At 42.5% G+C, this 22,638-nt stretch overlaps 1 protein-coding gene across 1 annotated transcript; it reads left to right on the top strand.

Annotated features, from left to right (window-relative positions):
* The first annotated feature begins 3,770 nt into the window (after nt 1–3,770).
* Nucleotides 3,771–21,474, top strand: casd1 (CAS1 domain containing 1). Its single transcript, XM_036515852.1, has 18 exons — nt 3,771–4,476; nt 6,266–6,362; nt 7,121–7,241; nt 9,503–9,547; nt 9,766–9,828; nt 10,554–10,598; nt 10,692–10,815; nt 13,609–13,808; nt 14,700–15,122; nt 15,841–15,930; nt 16,040–16,159; nt 16,684–16,840; nt 17,163–17,242; nt 17,443–17,544; nt 17,692–17,832; nt 18,062–18,139; nt 18,436–18,528; nt 19,219–21,474. The coding sequence occupies exons 1-18, from the start codon at nt 4,140–4,142 to the stop codon at nt 19,480–19,482; spliced, it is 2,580 nt and encodes an 859-aa protein (XP_036371745.1). The 5' UTR covers nt 3,771–4,139; the 3' UTR covers nt 19,483–21,474.
* The last annotated feature ends 1,164 nt before the right edge of the window (nt 21,475–22,638 follow it).

The following is a 22,638-nucleotide window of genomic DNA, read 5'->3' as shown; positions in this document are numbered from 1 at the left end:
TTGCTACTGCTACTGCTGCTCCTGCTTGTTTTACATTAAAAAATGTTTCCAGTCTGATTGCACACATGTGATCAAGCTATTTAGATTTGCAGAGGGCTATGGCAAGTATTTAATCAAAATCGAATTGTGTTCACCTCTGAAGGAAAAGCTTCTATTGAGGAACAAAAAAAACCTCTCCATTATCTGGCCCTCATGCTGTGCCATTTGTGAATTTCCAAATACTGCTTACAAAAGAATCTGAAGAACACAAATCCTCCACATTTCAGTTCACTGAAAATATCATGAAAAGATGATAAAACATGCCCCATTCTAGTGCAGTAGTGATACATTGTAAAGTTCAGGATGTTGTTAGATATAACCATATTCACTGTCAACAGCTAGCAAATTTCAGTCTTTGTCCAAGCAGGCTTAGGTCAAAACATCACCCTGACGACAGCTTAGACTGAAAAGTGTTTGTTTTTCATGACAAAGACCGTTTTAACCTTCAGAAGGCCTCTGAGTTTTGCTAAACTTTATGGTCACTTGCAGATCTTGTTTACTGATACACTTCCATGAGCCAGTGTGCTTGCACTTGCACTTGCATATTTGTCCCTAGCTAGTGTGCCAGTGCAGAATTTGACAGTTTATGCCACAGAGGTTTACTACAGCTGCCCATCTGCTTAACATCCCAAATGCATGCTATATATCATTATATTGCTGATTTCTCCTGTAGTATCTACCCAGTTATGATGGTATAAAAGTACCTATTGAAAGATAAACGGACAGTACATAGGTATCTCGCATACCCATAAAGATGGTGAATTCCAAGATGTTTATGGTCTGTATTCCAAGTAGCTTTTCAGACGTACCAGTTTTAAAATTTAGTTCAAATCTTGGCATTTTGTGTTACATTTCCAGGTCCCAATGTCTCACAAAATAGCATATACGTATAGGAGGCCTGACATTTTGTGTCAGCTAACATAGACATAGATACCTCATTTAGATGGCTCACATTTAGCAAAATATCTATGGGGGGGGGGGGGGCATCCAACTAAAATCACACCAAAAAACAATTAGAACATTTTCTATTGGAGCAAAACCACACCTGGGTATTATAATGCCTGAATAAAAAAAAAAGAAAAAAAAAAACATTATAATACCATTGGTGGTATGTACTTAATATCCTAAAATTCATCTTCCATGTGAACTTCTTAATGGTGAACTTTATTATTCAATGACACTTAACACTTTGTTAATGCATATTTTGATGCAGCACACATTTTGTACACCAGAGGGCGAAATAGCTATTCAGCTGCCTACAAGACAAGTCAGGGAAATTAACAGAAGCTGGCTGCCCTTGTACACTGTCACTAGCTTTGTAAACTGCTTACAGATTTTGTCCATATTTATTAAATATATTAATTATTAATTATTAATTTTATTATGGTCAAGATTTCTTTGACTCAAACCATATAGATGTGAGACATTAAATGACTTACTTAGGTACAATTTTTTATACAGCTGGATATTTACTGATGTAATTCTGGGTTAAGTACCTTGGCCAAAGGTGCAACTGCAGCTCCTCAGCAGGGAATTGAACAGGCAACCTTGCAGTTATGAGTCCTGCTCCTTACCACTATGCTACACTGCTGCCCTATGTAGCAAAGTGGTAAGGAGACACCATCTCCTATTGTCTATAACACCACACACACACACACACACACTGTTTAACTTCAGCAGACTGTGGCAATATGTCCTATTCAAACTGGACTGTCCTTGGGAGGAATGGATTACTTTGGAACTGCAAATTTAATCTTAAAAGGTCAAAGCTCCATTCCCTGTAGTGGATTATTTTACTGTGTTTAGCACTGACGCATGTTCACATATGGGTAGTAGCGTCCTATTTGTACAACACTCTTATGCCACTTTATTAGGTGCACTTTGTATTTGCACTTTGCAAGTCACTCTGGATAAGACCGTTTGCCAAATGACCAAATATAACTGTAAATGCAATTCACTGTTATTGTTGTTAGCTCCAGCCAGTAGACATTGGCCAAACAACACAGCCGCAAGACCACTGGACAGGATGCAATGAAGGACGATAGAAGACTAAGTGGTTCTGTAACGCCTGCTGTTCAGCACAAACAGCATTCTGTGTGACACACCCTGCATTCAATACACACCTACACCTGATACACAGCAGCCTGTATTTGTTCACATTTCATGTTCACCTACACTGTCTGCACTTTTGCACAAATATGGGAAATACAATAGCACGACTATGATTAAAAACTGAAACAAATGTCAGAGTAACTATCATCGACATTCTTCCATCTGTTGAGAGTGAACATTGTGTTCACTGCAATTCATAAATAGTGCAGTGAACACAATGTTATATATATATATATATATATATATATACATATATATATATATATATATATATATATATATATATATAGTCTCTGATGATACCTCCATTATGCCTGGATTTTCACAAATGTGTCACAAATCGTGTTCTCACTGATCCTCAGGACACTGTGTATTTTAAGGTTACAGTGTCAAAGATCAGGGCCAGAGTGGCTCAGGGGATAGTTTTTGATTGTCCTTAACTTTGACAGTTAGCTCACTTTTCGATCAAACTTGACAAAATTGCTGACCCCACATTTCCTAGTGCTTCATCGAGTTTCAGGTCACAAGATCAAAGGTCATAGTCAGTTTTCCTGATTAGATCTGTCTGTTTCCAGTCTCTAACTCAGCCATTTGACCTTGGATTTTAAATCTACTTTTACACAAATACCCCTCTCACTGTGTCACAGAACCCTATGGGTTTTGATTGTGTTTTCAGTCACAGATTTCTCATTGCTTATGCATTTTCAATTCCCCTTCAAATAATATCCATGCCTGTACATTATTTATCCTTGCTATCTTCATGAAAACTGATGAAAAAGAGGTATACACAAAAGATACATGTTGTCCACCATCTCAACAAAAGTTAACACACAGGTACCAGCCCCCATTTCTCTGCATTACAATAAGACAATAATATTATGTATATAATATTATGTCTAACCCAAAGACTGTCTCAAATGTTTGTTGTGGGGCACTGTGATTCCAAGTGCATGCTATTTCATTCAGGAGAGAAAAAAAAAAACATTTTCATCTATTTCAGTATTTTTGAATGTGGTTCATGCAGAGCTTTCTGCAAATGTCCAGCATTTTGATACATGAAAAACAGCAAAGGTTCAGGTACATTTCTCACTTTATTCTTTTTTGTTTATTGTGTGCTTTACCATAAGTTGTTTCATTGTTTTGGAGGCATCATCTGCAAAACTCATACTTCAAACCACAAAGTGGAAACAATGATTAATAATAATACAGTTCATATTATCTGCTACGCTGGAACTTCAGACCATTGACAGCAGTGATGTCAATTTTACCTTTTCCCTGATGCATATCACTGATAAAGCAGACTGATAAAATTACCGATCCATAGACGTGGTATTATAGATTTTGAGTATTTAATTTATGAAAAAAATGAATACAACACGTGCGCATTTACGTATGTTCATTATTCAACTCTACGGTCATCCCACATTTCAAAAGGCTGTCGAAAACAACGACAGCCAATACAATCCATGTATCATTCGTAGTTAACAGAGAATCCAAAATCGGAAAACGAAAAAACAATTCGTTATTTCGTTATTCGTTTATGAATCCGATAACGATTTATGATTTGTTTTTCGTACTTTCCATTCTATGCTGAAACAGAAAAAGAAAAACGGCCCATGCTGAAATGCAATGCGGAAATAAAAATTTTATTGTGATTTACGGCCACTGTCCACAATGATAAAATTTTATGCGCTCATTAAATGGGAATATTTGAATAGGGAGTAAGGTGGCTCTTCCAATATAAGTGATCCATGCACCCGTGCATTTGAAATCAATTTGCTTTGGACTCAATATTTGTCCGAATGTAGGCGTGAGCTATCTAAGTTACACTGGCGTACAAGTGTGCTGACTTTGGGAGGCTTTAAGTAAACGAACCTGTCTGACAGCGCTTGGACCTAGAAAATGGAGGGCGGGTGACGGGAAAAAAAACACCTTCCAACTTTTATGACAACTACCCGGGGTACAGAAGTTCAGTTTGTTCTGTAACTATGGAGGAGAAGGAGATTTTAATCCCTGCAAGTGAGAGCCCAGTGACTGAGGCAGCCACTGCGCTAGGAGCAGCATCGGCCGGCGGCGAGCCATCAATGCACCCAGCGGAGGCAGAGAGAAGAAGCGTCAGCGCGCCAGCGCTCTCTCTGCTCTACCCCTCCGCCGCGGCTCGTCTGTCTGCTTGTTGTCATGGAGGAGCCAAGATGGCGGTCCTGGCCTATAGCCTAGGCAAACGAGAAATAAATCAGTATTTCAGCGTGAAAAATGCGAAATTGGTATCTCTTGTTGCGGTCATTCTACTCACCGTGTTCCACACTGTCTCTCGGTATTATGGAGGTAAGTGGCTGGCCATGGATCGCCAGCTAGCCAGCAAGCGCAGCTAGCTGTGTGCTGTCATCGCCAAGAGCTAGCTAGCTAGCATTGCCAGGCAATAGTAGTAACATGACTAGCTACAGTAGCTACAAGATAGCTAGCTAGCTATTTATCTATACTAGCTTGCTACTCCAGCATCATGCATACCATCATTTGTTCTATTATTAGCTACCTAGGTAGCTAGATGGAGTGGCATCTTGTTATTCTTAAACAAGTGCTTAAAAAGAGGGTAGCAGATAGCTAGTTAACTAGTTATGAAGAGGTAACTCCTTACCCTAGTAACGATAACCTGCTATCTGTACGTTACAGTTACCTGGCGTTGCACTAGCTGTTTTTCTGATGTCACGATTAATTCCTATTGATGTTAATTATTGGTGCTATTGATTGGACATGTCCTTGTGCTGCACACAGCACTTAGTACTATAGCATTTGGCACATTGCTATTGATGCTATTATTGGCATGCTGTCTGCCATGCAAACTGCTTGGCTAACTAGCAGTCCAGCTATCTTTTGTGCGGTGGCGGTTCGCTGGCGATCTTAACGTTACATGACAGATTTTACTAACCTCATGCGTAGGTAACGTTTGCTTCCTTACAATGTTAGTTTGTATGGTAGCAAGCTCTTGTCACTAGCCTAGTTAGCCGCCTTGCAACAACCGCATGTTGTTGCTTCCAGGTAGCGAAAAGGGATTGCTGACCTGTCACTAAAGCTGGCTAGTGTGCTAGCTTGTTCATGTCGGTACAGTTGGCTAGCCGGGGAGCTATTAATAATATTGCACTGTCCGCTTCGGTCGTGTTTCTTGCAGCCAGGGCTGTGCATTTAGGTCGCTCTTTAACTCTGGGTAGCAGCTGAAGAGATTCATGTCGGTTAGAATTAACCAGTGGGATGATAAATATTAAGACGTCCACGTAGTTATTGTGGGGGAAATTATCTACAAGTTAGGTCGTGGTGTTTTGTTTCAACAATATGGCACAGTGGAAGGCAATAGCTGGTTAACTTGCATGCCAGTGTTAAGTTAGTCAATAACCCATGCAGTCCCAACGATACGTTTTTAGCGAGTTATTTAGATGACCAACGTTTTTTCTGAATCTGCCTCTACTAACTGGTTGTAATTAAAGACGATTAAATTTGTTTTTAAATTCGGTCATTGTGGCTGGAGCCACTAAAAAGTTTTGGAATGTAGCTACCCAAGGGGGACTGTTACTGCGGCCTGTTGTAGCCATAGTTCATTGTTTGCAATGAATGCCTTTGTAGATTGTAAGATGGAGAGGCTAAACCCCGGGATTTTAATTATTGTTTGTGTTGGCAGCCGTCCAGCCAACTGACTGTTTGATTACAATAACGTTTGCGCTTTGTTTACCGAAAAGGCAGCTGCTGTCCGGTTTTGACAGGAGGCGGTACGCCCACTTTACTTCCTTTGTATATTTTGTAATGAATTCACTTGGCTCAGTAATCCATTTTCAGTTTCTGCAAAAAGCGTTAATCTGAATTGGGGACTGCCATTTTAGGTGGTTTCACCTTATTTCTCAGTTTAGTTTAGCAATGATCCGTACAGCTGTACACTTCACGCCTGAGCCGGGCTTCGATGGCAGACAGAGTCCATCGTGCAGGATTACCGATGCATGTTTCTGAAAGATAGCTATCGCTGCCCCTTCAAATAATAGAATTGCACCCAATCATTGATTTGGCTGTGGATTTTAATGAATCGCATTTTATTTTCCTGCAGTGCTTGATTAGTCTTTCTCCTGCACAGGTGGGGACACTTGTGATTGGCTTCTCTCCAGCGGTCGGTTCCTGGGAGAAGGAGTCTGGCAGCCAAATGGCTGTATGATGCACAGATACAAGAGCGCGTAAGTGCAGAAGCGATTCATTGTGTATCTGTTCAGTTATTTTAGGGAGAAACAAAGGGCTATCATAATAAGCATGTCTATCCCAAATATTTTGCAAATATTTTCGCAGGTCTGAGTCAAACCGTGCAGTTTGATTTCTCGAGACACCGTCAACACAAAAGATTGTCCAGCGATCGGTGTTTAAATAGTTTGTCTGTACAGAATATGTTTGTAAAATAAGACATTTTAGAAGAAAGTATTTGATTGGTTTCTGCTCACATATCCAGGATGATATACTGCCCTAACTTTATCAAAAATAAACAACATAGAAACGCTGTAAAACTTACTGCTGAAAATATTTTAGTTAAAGTAACTTTTCGACATTTTGGCCTACTGGGCCATCAGATCAAATCAGACATGGAAGTCTGAAGAGCCTAAAGGCCATGAGGCAGGGGACTCCTATAGTATCCCATCACAGGCCATGCTAGTGCGGAGTGGTCACAAATTAAAGGTTATTGGAGAAAAGAGAGAGAAGGCTATTTATGAATCACTAGTGAAAGGCACTGATCTTTAAATGAACGTGTGCCTGCCAGTCAAGGGAACACTGTAAACACAATGTGAAATATGAGTGGTTTTTACAGATAAAGAACAATACAGGAAAAAATATATATGCATATTAGTCAGTCATAGGCCATGAGCTCACCTGTATGGTAAAAGTAAAGTCTAGATTTCCCCCAAAAAACCCTTCCCGGTATGTTGAGTATTTCTTATTTTTGCAGTGAAGCAAAGAACTGCCTGGGCCAGAAAAGAGTGGCATTTGTTGGAGATTCCAGGATCCGACAGCTTTTCTATTCCTACATCAAAATAATCAATCCAGATGTGAGAGAGGATGGAAACAAGGTACGTCTTCCAGACAGCTGTTTGTTGGTTAGCTTTCACTTTCCTGAGCTGACCCTTTAAATTGTGGGGTTTTATGATATTTTAAAAATATAAGCCTATTTTTTTATCTGCATGTTACTAATCGTTGTAATAGCAGTATTGTTTTAAAAGTAGCCCTTGTAACTTTTTAGAGGCCAAGCAGCGAAGGTGCAAGGCAGCTGTTGTAATTGTTAGAATTTTTCACTATTACGTTCTCTGCAATGGGAGTCTATGGCAGCCCATAGAACCCCTTGGTGGATTTTGATTAAATTTGGCACATTGATAAAAGACAGTCCAGAGTATCCAGGCATCATTTGGGGTCAATCCATCCATCCTACATTTTTGCTTATAACTTTTGAACTGTTTGTCCTAGGGCTTTTTTCCCCCTGCATACTTGGGTCATTGTGATTCGATCACACCCATTGCCGTTTAAGTCCGCCATATTGGACTTTCCGCAATTTTGAATTTTTTGAAAAACCTACTTTTGCGAGCTAGTCTTAGATCGTTGATTCTATCACCACCAAATTTGGTGAGTATCATCTACAACGGGTTCTGACCAAAATGGCAAACGATATGGCTGCTGTCATCCAATGAAATTCCATGGTGAAGACACCAAAACAGGAAGTGAGTCATATCTCAGCAGTGCTTTGTTGGTACACTGTCTTGGAATTAGGAATACTGGGTATGCACCAAGTTTCATGAAATGTGGCCACTTGGGGCACTATATCATTAAAACAAAAACATTTAAATCCCCATTACTCTGGCATGAAAGCAGATATTTCAGCTACATTTCTTGTGCTCCATCAAAGTTATGGATCCTAACTGAGAACTTATGAAACCTCTGCGTCAGCCATTTTGTGTTTCATCCATCTTTGACTTTGTCAAAAACACATTTAACCATCTCCTCCTAGAGTTATGGCACAGTGAGGGTTTGTATATTACCTCTTTGGACCATTGTCTTTAAGAGTTGGTAAAGGATAGTTGCCAGGTTGAACAATGTGGCCGCAGTGTACCCACAAATTCGCCCGTGAAGGCGCCATAAAGGAAGAGTGGCCATATCTCTGCAATGCTTTTGTAGAAATTTGCCATCTTTGGGGTGCTATACTGAAAAACAGGTTTAAACACCCATGTGTCCATGTACTTAGATTTTAATGACATTTTGTTCCAATGGATATCACAAGGCACAGACCACACAAAGAAAAGCAGATATTGCGACCAATTTTTTGTACATCATTACATGTCAGGTCCTAACTGGGAAATGAACACATAGTTTAATAACGGCTTGGCTGCTAAGATACGATCAGTCTGTAACACTTAAAATAGGCACATCTCCTGCACCTTTTGACCTACTGCCACAACTAATACACTAAATAGTGTTGAAGAAACACTTGGACTTTCCATATTGGATGTAAGACAGCGTTTTTTTTTTTTAACTTCAGAAATTATGTCTGAAAAGTGGGCTTGTCTTACATTCAAGGACTAGACTTTATATTGTCATTATACATCAACAAAAGCAGATAGCATTTATCTGAGATTGTTCAGTGGTATTAGAAATCCCAGTAGACTAGTTTATTTTAATTTTTATTTAAATGTGGCAGTTTCATCTAAAAGATGTAGAAAATATATCACCGTACCTTGTTTTATTTAGTGTGTTTTATTAAATTGATATAAAATGAAATTATTTCTTTAAAAAATAAGATTTGATCTTCAAAAAGTCTGTTACCAAAAACAGGTGTTGGAAAAATGGGAGTCCTTTTCTAATCAGGGACATGTTATTATATTCAGCTAATATGGTATGTTCTCTGCCATTTTCCCACGATTTTGGATTTTTTCAAATACCCAAAAATTGCACTCCTCCAACAGCATTGGCACTTCTTATAAGCTTGACATATATGTAGTGGGGGGCAGTGTGGTGGTGCAAATGGGTAGCACTACTGCTTAACAATATGGAGGTTTCAAGTTCAGGGTGCATCTGTGTTCAGTTTGCACCTTGTCCCTGTGTTCATGTGGGTTTCCTCTGGGTATTCTGGTTTTCTACCACAGTCCAAACACATTCAGGTCAATGTCACACTCAGGTTAATGTCAATTGAACATGCTATATTGCCCATAGGTGTGAGAGTAAGAGTGGGTGTCAATGTGTCTGTTCACCCTGTGATGGACTGGTGTCTGGTGGCCCTGTGGTGCTTGGCCCCTTCATTGCTGCCTGCAGCTATATTTTCCTTTTCTTTTTGCATTTTTTCCAGCATGAGAACATTCCTTTTGAAGACAGAAGTTCTTCACTGAATGTGGTAAGATGATGCTTACTGTTCATTCCCAGTTTCCTTGGTTATATTTCGAAATTACGCAAAACACAAGTTAGATTTTAGTTAGATTGTAGCACAAGGGCATGTTCTTAAGTGATATTTGTAGGCAGGTTATATGTCCATAATAATTTTTTTTTCTTCAAAAAAATGGTATTTCAGAGACAAAGGAAAGTTTGTCATGGAGTTCACATTTGTATTTATAGGATTTCCTGTGGTATGCAGAAGTTAATGACTCTATGAAGGAGCGTTTGATAGCATGGACCGAGGTAAGCACTCTGGAATTAGTGGCCATCAGGACCATGTCTGCCCCAGTGAGGCCTGCAATACCATACACGTGTCTTGAAGTAGCTACAGTCACCATTTGGCACCAATAACAAGATCAGGAATACTGATGACTTTATTAATATTACTGCCAAAACAGAATATGTTTGACCCCCTGCTGATTTCTGCCTTTTTAACCTTGCATCGTTTTTAGTCTTATTAGTTACGTGTAATTACCAGATCAGTCTTTCACTTGTTTGTTACATTTTATGAGTGACAGCAAAATCAAAATGGTTGTGAACAAAATGGTCACAGGGCACTATTTGCATACAGTGGTTTAGAGGAGAGTCATGATTCCTTTCTATATGTGTAAGAAAGTGTCTTGAACTGTTCCTCTTTTAACTAAAAATTGAGAGTGCCTTTCTTCAGGCAGCTGGCTTGTGACATCTGCTTGTTACTTTCTCATCTGAATGGTCTCGTTTTTTACATGTTTTTTAACATTTTCTGGCTCAGCATATGTTTATTAGTGTAGTGTGAAACACGCCCTAGCTTTCAGCTCCTTTTACATTTTATCTGTGTCTGAACTTGATAACTTTCAAAAAGTGTATGGTTAGCCTGTATGCAAATGCTCTGTGGTGCAGTGCAGTATGCGTTCCTCCTTAACTGGAATGCAGATGGCAGTTGCTCACATTCCAGTTTTTCATACTGACGTGTTTTTTCTTTTTTGCAGGACACTACTGTAAAGCCAGATGTCATCATCCTGGGTGCTGCTACTGTAAGTGGGGTATACGTTTCTTCACAAAAGAGGCCCCTCACGAGCTCATTCTTCCCATACCGTGCTGATCTTCCCCTGTGGTTGTTTCTGCAGTGGTCCATCAAGCTGCATGGCGGCAGCGCAGAATCGCTTCTCCAGTACAAAAGCAACCTCACCGCCATCGTGCGCTTTCTCGAGAAGCTGGCCGAAGACAGCGATGTCTATTGGGTCCTGCAGGGTAAGCCTCTGACCGTGAGCCACCAGTCATCAAGACTAACAATCTTGCTAACCACGGAACACTTTGCCCTTAATTTTAAGCAAGTATTACTTCTTCATGGTTCTGTGTTTTTTCTCATTTTAAAAATGTATTTCAAGTCCAAATCAAACCAGCCCTCGTTCCAGTTAAATATCTCCCTCTAGGTAAGAGCATTTGCCGAATGAGTAAGTGTAAAATACCAGTAATTTTACACTCTTCCATCCAGTGTGAACGGAGCACAAGGTGGGATTGTTTCTGTTTCATGCACAGAAATTTTCCCATTTGAGAATTAATCTTGAAAGCAGTACAATTAAATCCACTGTGCAGTTTGAACGTGTGACAGCAACACATCCCATACACCATTGGGATCAGCCAGTTACGAAACTCCAGATAAGGAGTCTTGTTTTACTCAAGTCATATTGTAAATGTGCTTTACTTCTGGTAAGCATGCAGTCACCTTGTTTTTGAAGCTAATGGCTGCAGACTCTCTGTTCTTGGAAATGAAACCAGTTCTGATTCTTGTCTGCTATTATCAGAGTACAATTATGAGACATCTCTTACAAAGAGAGACAAAGAAAAAGAGACACAGTATTTCTAGTGTGCATGGCATGCATCTGGAGTGTGTGGGTGTGTGTTAAAAGGTTGAGCTGATTTTAGCTAGACTGTAGTGCTGTTTGGTTGGTGGCATGAATAGGTATTCCCGTTTTTGATATTTGTCTGTTGTACAAATGAAAGACACCCTAGACTTTCAGCAAAGTTTGTGTTCTTTTACAGGATTTAACACTTGCAGCAAAGGCACTGTGTTTGAAAGGATATGCTGTGCGCATCCTTTCTGGGTATAGTTTGGGAAAATCTTGATTTATGTATTTAATGTTTTTAGTACCAAACCATTACTGGCAATTGCTGAAAGAACCGTTACTGGCAATTGCTGAAACAAACACTGAAAACTTCTGCAAACACTGCATTTGTTGTAGTTGTTAGGTATTACCTTTGTGAATTGAAAGCATATTGCTTTGGGGCAGGATATGAGACACCATGTATTGGAGCTGGCCTGGCATTGGGTGTTGAATGAAAAGTGAAAGAAACGTACACCTCATGAGAAAAACAGGATGAATGGAACGTCCTGCAGTTCACAGAAAACGGGGAGAGCTGGTTCTGAACAAAGGTTCAACCTTTGTATAGGGGGCTGGTTTAGATGGAAGAAAACTGACACAGACCTGAGCATAACTCTCTTCAAGCGCACTTGCTCACCTTCGTAGAGCTTTTACCAGTGCAGGGTTTAGCCAAAGCTGCCTCCAATGAATGCGTAGCTTCAATAGGACACACAAAGTGGTCCAGCTGGACTGGCTTCGGGCGGACTTTGAGTTTGTCGTATTTGCCATACCTTCTCGGTGAAGGGAAATCATGGCCGACAGGCAGCGTGGCAGCAGCTGTGTGCATCGTCTCTCTGAACGGACGGCATGAAAGAAGAGCACCCACAGAAGTGTCACAAAGACAGGAAGCAGACCTGGAAATAAGGAAATAAGCACCCGAGACCCGGCACCTTGCGCTGCAAATTGTCAGTTAGCAGGCTGATTACAGGCATACCTTGTTAAAATGGCAGATGGTGTTTATAATAATATATAGATATGACCTTCAGTCAAACGTCAAACTAAAAGAACACATAATTTTAAAGTGTCGAGGGGGGCTGATAGCAAAAGGCAGAGGGGCTAGCCTGAGCTAGCGGTGCATTCAGACAAGTGTTTTTGGCATAGCTTTGCCACAGGCATTGAATGGACTGCGTTGTAAAGATAGCAGAACATGCACCTGTTCCAACTCATTTCACTTAGACCGCTCTCCAGTGTGCACACCCAAGACAACTTGCAGTTTCTAGCGAGTGCATATCAAAAATGGGTCCCTCTACACCCTGAGCTGGTTGTTTTTATTAACATTAGCATAACATTAAAACACAAAAGTATCAATTTTATACCTTCTTATTTTATGCGCGCTGTCTCTGTCAGTTACCTTTTGTGTTGATTTCTGTTCACTTTGAGAAGTTCATCCATGCAAAAAACTATCCCAACCAACAATTTGGTTCCATAATTTCAAGAACCCACCATGTTTATTCTATTTCAGATAGTGTTCATTTACAAAAAAAATCTAATCTATCAGAATGTAACATGAAATGTAAAAAGCTTTGAATGCTGCTTTCTCATACTGTGTGTTTATTATGGATAAGACTCGTGTTGGACGTTGGTGTAAAAGGCTGGGCACATTTCTGTGTCCCAGATTCCTTCTCTTTTATGCAACAACCTATAGTTTGTGTGTGTGTGCTTTGTAGGTTAAGACCTGTCAGACGGGATTACTTGAGTGACCTTGTATGTACTTAGATCAAATATTCTGATGGGTTTTCTGTTTGTCTACACATGCACAAGTGTTACAGATTTTTTTGTTGTTGGCATTAGTGCAAAATGTTGCTCGGTGAATTGGAATATATAACTGTAAACCACGATTTCAGTACATACAAATATTTTTTTGATCTTGCCATTGACAAACCCATTTGCATTGGCTTGTTTGTCCCTTTGTGGTTTGTGACAGTCTAATTCTGGAAAAAAACCTGGGGTTTTAGAGTTTTGGGTGTGAGGGCAGCATAGGCAAAGTTCATTTTTACTGCCAAGATTAGTATGAAGCTTCAGACAGACCAACCCTGACCCCAGAACACCAGGGGTCAGGTGACACCACACGTTGGCCCTGGCAGGTTCCCTGATGGATTACATGTCCCCCCCCTTGCCTCAGATCCTGTGAACGAGGATGTGCTGAGCGACAACAGGAAGATGATCACTAACCAGCAGATTGACCTGTACAACGACGTGGCCATCAGCACCCTGAATGGCAGGGCCCGAGTGAAGATCCTGGGGGCCTCCCGCCATGCCGCCGCCGAGACCATCGGCGAGTCCGTGGACGGGCTGCACCTGCCGGAGAGCACCAGGAATGTGGTAGGCACCCCCGCGAACATGAGACGTGACATTCAGAGGTGTACGGGGGAGATCCACCTGCACTGCACTGCACCAATAATAAAGACTCAAGCACCAGTGGGATTTCTTCCACAAAACAACTACATTTTCTGTATAAAAACAATGTAATAATGCAGTAAAGAGGTGATCAATATTTATAGTCAGTAGTTGTGACTTTGAATACAATAAGAGGCACTGCTGTGGATGGGGGAATAGGGGTACAGTTCTTTGGCTTGGAGTTCAAGGAAGGGGTTGCGTCTTATAGTGGGCCGAGGTTGGTGACCCCGCGAGGGACTTAGGATCATACATAGGATCAGATATAAGGAGGAGATGGGGTGCAGGAGGGATGCTGTAAACAGCTAACAGGAAAAGGAAGTGGTGAGTGAGTTTTTGCACTTGAGGTGGGGATAAGTTTGTTGTGACTTGTGTAGTAATTCTTCTTCCAAATCTTCATTTGGACTTTCAGTTTGTAGGATAATGCTACAAATGCATGTAATATGTAAAGTAATAGAGTGTGGGTCGTCCAAGTGTTCTTCAGCTCAATAAGCGGAACTGCTTCCTGGCATAAAACCACAAACCCCAAGTCAGAAAATAAAAAGTCTCGGGTGCATCCGTCTGTGCCAAATCACAGTTTCCCATCTAGCGGTACAGTCTGTAGTATGACCAGATGAAGTGCCGTCATACGCACACTGTAGCGTGTGTTAATCGAACACATTTGAAAAACATTAAAACTTTTCTCTAACTTTTTTTTAATCACATCCAACATAATGTACTTGGCTGATTTATGGCCCTTGAGATTAATAATGAAATACTAATTTTTGTCAGTTCCTGATTGGTGACGTTTATTCCCCCCCACCCCCGCTGTGTCCTCAGGGAGCCATGGTGTTAATGAACTCGGTGTGCAACAAGGTCCTGAAGCCGATTGACGGCTCCTGCTGCAGCCCTCTCCCCCCGCCCAACGTCCTCCAGAAGCTGACGGCGCTGGTCTTCCTGGCGGCCATGGCGGCGTTCGCGGCCCTGAACGCGCTGGGCTACAACAGGCACCGCAAGAGCAAGCTGGCATCGGACGTGGAGAGTGGCGAGGAGAAGAAGCCGGCCTCGGCTGGGCCGGCAGGCGGCCTGAAGGCACCGCTGCTGGCCGTCTGTAAGATGGGCCTGATCATGGCCTACTTCTACCTGTGCGACCGCGCCGATGTCTTCATGAAGGAGCAGAAGTTCTACACCCACTCCACCTTCTTCATCCCGCTCATCTACATCTTTGTGCTGGGGATCTTCTACAGCGAAAACAGCAAAGAGGTCAGCAAAAATGAAAAAATCTTGCTTCCCCGTTTGAACAGGATACTTTATGCCCTTAATGATAGGTCTGGGATCAGATTGCCTACTCCAAATCCTAACTCCAAGCATGCAGTGTCTGATCCAGAATCAATTGCTAAGGGCAGAAAGGTGCCACACTATTTGCAATGGCTGGCATTGTGTTCAGGGACTTCACTGAGTGGCTCAGTCAATAGTGGGCTTATCTTGAGTGCTGGCCAGCCCGGGTTAGATCCCAGCCAGCACTGGCCAGGAGCCCACGGAAGCAGAACAAACTGTCTTCGTTCTGCCGGGGGAGGGGTGGGTATGTCAGCAGGGTGTCCTCATCTCACTGCCCTCTCGGGGGACTGACCTTGATCCTGTGGTTCGCCAGACCATTGCAAGTTGTTCAGATAACGCAGACGGGCCTATCCGCCGTGGATCTTGTAATGTAAAAAAATTCCATTGGCTAAGACTTGCATTTGTTTCAGTTTTCATGGTGAGACATGCATAACGTGCTATTGCAGAAAGCGTTAGATACAGGGGAGAAGGCACTGTTGATAGCTGACTTTGAGGTAATGTAAACAGGACTAAAAAAATCCCAGGACACCGCTGAAACAAGGCAAGCAGTAAAGTCAACATTACGTCAGCCAGGATGGCGTGCTCTCCTCCTGTGTGCTGCGTGGTTCCGTGCATGTCGTCAGCGTGTTTTCCCTTTATTCAGGCAAAGCTGCTTAACAGGGAGCAAACAGATGAGTGGAAGGGCTGGATGCAGCTGGTGATCCTGATATACCACATATCTGGTGCTAGTGCTGTGAGTTCACCGTCATCAGTAATGTTAACACTATTCCCATTCTGTCTCTGTAGTCAGAGAGTGTGATGCCTTGGTAAATATTGACTCTTATTTTTCTTTCTTCCTCCAGTTCATCCCTGTGTACATGCATGTTCGAGTCCTGGTCGCAGCATATCTCTTCCAAACGGGCTATGGCCATTTCTCATTCTTCTGGTTAAAAGGAGACTTCGGACTCTACCGAGTTTGCCAGGTAACCCGGAGCAACAAATAATAACTAGCCATTCTGTGTGCAAGTTATTTGTTGTCAGTGCTTGTTTACATTGCCGTGGTACAAAGTTGTACTACAGAACCACAAACCACAGTATGAAGGACTTAAACCATTTATTTATTTAACCTGGGTCATAAAAGCATGTGTGGTCATAAATTCTAGGACCCATCATAATCTACAGGGCAGTCACCTGTTCAAGACTCAGTGTGTTTGGCGGAAAAGCCTGTTTTGAAAGGTTCTTTCAAATCCATGTGCAGTGGAATGTGGAAGTTTAGGAAGATTTAGGAAATGTGTCTGAGATCTGAGCACTGACTGTGACAGGTAAAATGCAGAAGCTCACTACAGGTGATACTCATGACTGTGACACATGACCCGGTGTTGTTTTTAAGACAGTCAGGCTCACACAGCCATGGCCAAACACAGGCGTGCTCAGCGGTGGAGGCTTAACGGGCCCTGGAATGCACCCTCCAAAAAAAAAAAAACCCTTGTTTTTGTCCATCCCTCAGGTCCTGTTCCGCCTGAATTTCCTGGTGGTGGTGCTCTGCCTGGTGATGGATAGGCCGTACCAATTCTACTACTTCGTCCCCCTGGTGACGTTCTGGTTCGCCGTCATTTACGGCACGATGGCCATGTGGCCACAAATACTTCAGAAGAAAGCGAACGGTAATTCAGAAACGTTTTGAAATAATCGATTGTCTCCTGGACTTTAGCAGATGCCTTTGCAAAGTCATTTCATGTGAAATTACTGTAACAGTACGTATGACACACTGTCCATTCACAGTTAGCCTCAGCTTTTAACTGAAGGGAATTTGAGCGAAGTCCTAAGAGATCTCTTCCACTGTCATAGAGAAAAATAGGGTATGACCGTTTCAGGCGTGTATCTACGTCGATGCCTCTGTGGATTCAGCTTAACTCCAGCCTGCATTTTGACTTGAGGATGTCCTGGTGTTGCTGACTGAGCTGTGTGTGTGGTGTTTTTTTTTAGGCAGTGGAGTCTGGCACCTGGCACTTCTACTGAAACTGCTCGGCTTGCTCTGTTTCATATGCTTCTTTGCATACTCGCAGGTGAGTTCTCACGCTTCTTACGAGAGAGGTCTGTCAACTCAGAGTGCGCCCCTGCATCTGTAATGTGTTTAAATCAGTGAAGCTTTTCACGCTTTAGCTAATGCAGGCGGACGGGTGTTGCGCAGGCTGCACAGGTGTATATTGCCACACCGGTTTGCGTCACTCTAAAGTGCATTAGCGTTTCATCTGCTGTGTTGCAGGGCTTTTTTGAGAGTGTTTTCTCCGTGTGGCCCATATCCAAGCTCTTTGAGCTGCAGGGCAGCATCCATGAGTGGTGGTTTCGGTGGAAGCTGGATCGATTCGTGAGTACACTGTTAAAGGAGCCCCCCTTTGTGGCCGCTTTTCGACGGAGCGCGCGCCGCTCCTGCTAACCCCGTCACGCACTGTTACACATCGCCGGGTGCGGATCGTTTCGGCGCTGAGCCGGCGTTTTTTGTGTTTCGCTTCAGGCCGTCATTCATGGGATGCTGTTCGCCTTCGTCTACCTGGTGCTGCAGAAGTGCCAGGTTCTCTCAGAGGGCAAGGGGGAGCCCCTCTTTTCAACCCGGATATCCAACTGCTTACTGTTCGTCTCTGTGGTGTCCTTTCTGGTGAGCCAACTGTGAAGGAAATAAAGGCACTGTTTGTATGGGGTGTCATTAACCGATTAGCCGCTCAATAGACGTGAACACGTGCCATTGTTGCAGTAAATACCACCGTAAAGATTACTCAGCGCGAGCGTGCTGCAGGGTAATTTAGCTTGTCTACACAGAGGTGTGGGTGTCCACGTGTGATCGTTGTCATACTTTGTAAATATTGAGTTTCTTCCTCTGCCTGCAGACGTACTCCATATGGGCCAGCAGCTGCAAGGACAAGACAGAGTGCAATGAGCTGCACCCTTACATTTCAGTCGTACAGGTATGTGCCCCCCGCTGTTACCATTCCCAAATCACTGAAGGCCAGTCCAAAGTCTGAAAGTGGGGTTCAGTCAATCATTTGCAGTTGCCAGCAGTAAATGGGCTTTAAAACAGTTTTATCATACTGCACGCTGTTCTGTACAACTTCCTTATTTGGAGGTACATCCTGTGAATTCGTTTTTGTGTGTTGATTATTATTACAGATTTTGGAGTTTAATATGGAGCATTCCTGCTTGTACTTACACATATGAGCTCACTGCAGGTTTCTCTTTGTTTTGTCTTCTTTTTCATTTGAAGATTCTGGCGTTCATTCTTATTAGGAACATCCCTGGCTACGCCCGCTCTTTGTACAGCTCGTTCTTTGCCTGGTTTGGCAAGATCTCCCTGGAGGTGAGTCCCACGCAGGCTCTGCAAAGACCACATGTATTTGTAAAAGTTGCATGAAAAGCCATGCACTTCGTTACATGCAGCGCAGCTTAGTTTTTTACCAGGTAACTCTCTCCATGAATGTATGAAAGGTTATATACATGTATGAAAGGCCTGTACATCTGAATTGAACTTGAAATGGTTCAAGATCTACATGTACATGTACATCTACATGTTTATAACTGGAGGACGACAATGACCTGTTATCCAGGAGAAAAGCAGTATCTTGCACAGTGTTATCAGCTTTAAAATGCTAGCAGTTGTAAATGTTTGGGTGACTGGGCCTAGTTCATTTCCAGTATTTTGAATTTGAGCATCCTGTAGCACTGCAGATGATGTTAATATTTATTGGAGCTTATGCAATGATTTGTCCTGTATCAGATGATATGTATTAATCTTATATAATAAATCTTACATACCTGTGTAAATGATAGCAAAAGTGTGTAAGAAGTGGAAAAAGTAACACTGCTGTAAATTTGGGATGGAAAGTTGATGGCAGACCACTTAGGGTGATTGAATCATGAGTAGAATGAGGCTTCATGACCTCCAAAACAGTTTGGCTGACGTGGTCAGCCCATCGTAGAGTTCGTGAAACCGCGCCCTCCCCCATCCTTCCTTTTGAGGGTCACGTGTCCCCTCTGATCTCCCCCTCAGCTCTTCATCTGCCAGTACCACATCTGGCTGGCCGCCGATACCAAGGGCATCCTGGTCCTGGTGCCCGGCAACCCCACGCTCAACATCGTGGTCAGCACCTTCATCTTCGTGTGCGTGGCGCACGAGATCTCCCAGATCACCAACGACCTGGCCCAAGTGGCCATCCCCAAAGAGAGCGGCGCCCTGCTGAAGAGGCTGCTGGGCGTGGCCGGCCTGCTGGTGGCCGTCCTGCTGCTCTCCATGCGCGAGCAGGCCGGGCGCTGAGTGGGGTCAGCCGACTCCGCCCACCTTAGGCAGACCACGCCCCACGACGGGCGAGACACGCCTCCAAGCCGGACTGTTCAAGCAGCCACGAGGCTCTCGAATCCCCCACAGGTGGGACCCTCTCAGAAGGGAAGCGACACACTGAAGAAGAAAAAGAAGAAAAAACACAAAACTCCCAACCTCTCTTTTTTTCATTCGTTTACATTGAGCTGTACAGGACATTGACATCAGATTTACCTTCATCACTAGGCAGTTCATTCCATGGTACATCAAAGACCGCAGCAAAAAAAGTACAAGTGTGTGGCAGTACTTACCTATATCCCAGTCTAGTGTTCACACAGCATGAATACATGGTGAGGAGGTGTACAGCTGTTGGCAAAAGCTCTTGCTGAAAAGGACTTTAATATGGAAAGTGACATTACCTCCGTCCATGAGGCAAGGTGGCAGTGTAAACGACGACCATTATCGGTACCAACAGCTCTTGCCTTTGCGCCGGACAGCGCAGCAGCAAAGCTCTGACATATTTGTTGGATGTACAGTATTTAATGGTGTAAATTACAGGTGTATTTTTACAGGGTTATTATTTTTTTTTGCTTTGTGTTGGTTTTGTACACCCGAGACTGCTGTTTGGAATGAAGAATTGTACAGGCATATATATTTTTTTTAAGATCCTGTATTCTCCTAAATAATCTTGTCAGGCCATGCTTAAAATGCACTTTTAAGTTTCTCTGAAAGTCAGTCTGCGAATAATTTATGGAATTCACCTGAGGGGAAATGACCACTAGTTAGCATGTGCACTTGTTCTGAAGAAGACTTCTCTGTAGACCGCACCTGCAGTCTTGGCAGTCTGATTAATACTCCATTAATACTCCATTGTTACCCCAGATGAACGCTTAAAAGGCAGTATCTTCACTGCCCTTAATCCCGCGAACAAACGCCTGTGCTTCCTGCCTTTTACCGCCACGTAATCCACCCACATTTCCCAATGCAAGCGGGCACTTACTTTCTGACAGAGGTCAGTTGATTGGTAAGCATGGGCGAGAAGGCGTATTGCTTTTAAATGAACTGCTGTACTCTGAAACGACCTGGGTGTGGACAGCTTGACATGTTTTGGAAGCCGACTGCAAACGTTCGTGTTGCCATGACTAGATAGACCTGCGGAAACACTGTGGAAATGTGATAGACAGTGGAACAGGGAAGGGGCCGATTTAGCTGCAAATGCGGTCACCTTTCTCACAGAAAAGGCCATACAGAGTTCCAGCGGCCATGTCTTGCAAAAACACAACGGCCCAGAATAAATAAAAGCTCTCACTGCAGGGCCATGTGTTAACTTGTGGTAACAAATTTTAAGGAAGGCAACTTTTTGGGCCTAAACTTTTTTTTTGTCCGATTTGTTTCTCAGATTCAAGGTCAAGAAATGTGACATTGAGATCAAATTTGCACCCATATCACAACGTTCAGTTTTGACCTTTTTCATAGTGCCATCAACTGCTTTTGTCTCTTGTTTTTACTGACTGTTTGGACCGTGGCTGCTCTTAGCATAACCTGTGACTCCAAAGTGAGGCAGGCTTATGAACTTTCACTGCAACGTCCAGGCATTTGTAAATGTCTGCGCGTTGAGACAAAGTAGCCCGACTCCCTCCTCCCAAAAAACAGTTTGGCCTTGCTGGTATAAGGCCAGTTACTTTTTGTCATAACTAAATTCGTTTCAAGCCGGAAATTAATATAAATAAATATCAAAAACGGCATACGCTGCAAAACAAACATCACTTTAATTTGTTGTGGAAAGTCAAGTTAAATCGTACCTTGAGTTTGCAAAGCCCAGATCCCTGTATTGTAGGTTAGACGTACCTGTCTGTTAAAAAAAATTCTACTGAGGTGCGTGTAAATTAGGGGCTTGTGAAGAGGAATTGAATTAAAGTTCTCTGTAATTGGGTGGGTATGGTTAGAGATGTCTTTTTATCAAAAAATAATTTGAGGAGGTACAATTGACCCGGATATTTTAAGCTTCTTACAGTGCAGACTGTAAAGTGTTTTTGTGTTCAAACTGAATTGACATCTATTTATATGTGAAGTACTTGTTTACCTTTATTGATTCATCATATGTATTACCTTATGTTGTGACCAAAGGGTAATGAATTGTTTTGTATATTTGGTTGGTTTTTGGTCATATTATTTAAAGGAGCTACAGTTAAATGTTTATAACTCTTTATTCCCAGAGTCCTCAGTAGAAATGTTTAAATGTAAATTCTTTTGTGGTGTCTTAAAATGTGAAATTTTACCAGGTTTATTTATAAAATGCCTTTATTTGGTTGTACAGTCATTGTTAATGATAAACTCCTTAAAATACGTACTGGTAAGTCTTTCTGTTCTTAAAAAAAAAAAGGTTTTTCACCCGAATCCACTTGGGAGAGTGAATTTGAGGTTTGTACAAGCACTGGAAATGTTGTTTGGAGTTGTTTCAATGAAAGAGCAGTAGATGCAGCTAGATAACTAACCCAGGTACAGCTCACTGTAAGAGGCAAAGTTCACAGAGATTGTACTCCTGTATCCGTGAGCTGGTTTGACCAGAAAAATCTCGTTTTGCAGAAGCATTTTGTGAGGCTACCCCCTCCTCTTGTCCCAAGACACACGGGTGTCGCTGACTCCCTCCCCCGTGTCACATCTGAGATATGGTCCGCTTGTCACCTGTGAAGATCTCCTGCCGCGCTGTAAAGATAAGGGGCCCTGCCATCAATATGAACAGTGGGATTACACTGGCTGTCAGTATTTACAAGTGCGTGGAATGTTTCTAATACTCAGCAGTAAAAGTTAATCATCAAGGAGGACTCTGTACTCTCCAAATGCATAAAGGGCCACAGTAACAGATTCACTGATCCTTGTCGTGGGATGGCCTCCCATTTGGCACAGGCTAATGGGTCCACCCAGATGACAGGAAAATCTGTGAATGGTTGAAAGCTCTGGATGTTATTACAAAATGGTGTTCCCATGGGAGCCTCTGATCAGAGGAACATCTTACACGTCATCGTGAAGAGCCCAGCAGGATTTGTGAAAGCGAATCACTGAAGTATAATTTTTACAATGCAATAAGGGCTACCTTACAAGGGTTATCTTACAATGTGCAGTATTTTGAAATGAAGCTGAGCTCAGGGTTTT

Source organism: Megalops cyprinoides, chromosome 21 (genome assembly GCF_013368585.1).
Source record: "Megalops cyprinoides isolate fMegCyp1 chromosome 21, fMegCyp1.pri, whole genome shotgun sequence".
Lineage (NCBI taxonomy): Eukaryota > Metazoa > Chordata > Actinopteri > Elopiformes > Megalopidae > Megalops > Megalops cyprinoides.
The sequence above is the reverse complement of the archived record's forward strand: the minus strand, read 5'-3'. Positions and strand labels throughout refer to the sequence as shown.

What these genes read in the sequence shown, in the direction of transcription:
- casd1 (XM_036515852.1), top strand. Translation starts at nt 4,140, where the DNA reads ATGGAGGAGAAGGAGATTTTAATCCCTGCAAGTGAGAGCCCAGTGACT. An exon ending in ACATATCTGGTGCTAGTGCT is followed by an intron (nt 15,931 to 16,039) that starts GTGAGTTCACCG and finishes TTCTTCCTCCAG; the next exon opens with TTCATCCCTGTGTACATGCA. An exon ending in TTGGCAAGATCTCCCTGGAG is followed by an intron (nt 18,529 to 19,218) that starts GTGAGTCCCACG and finishes TCTCCCCCTCAG; the next exon opens with CTCTTCATCTGCCAGTACCA.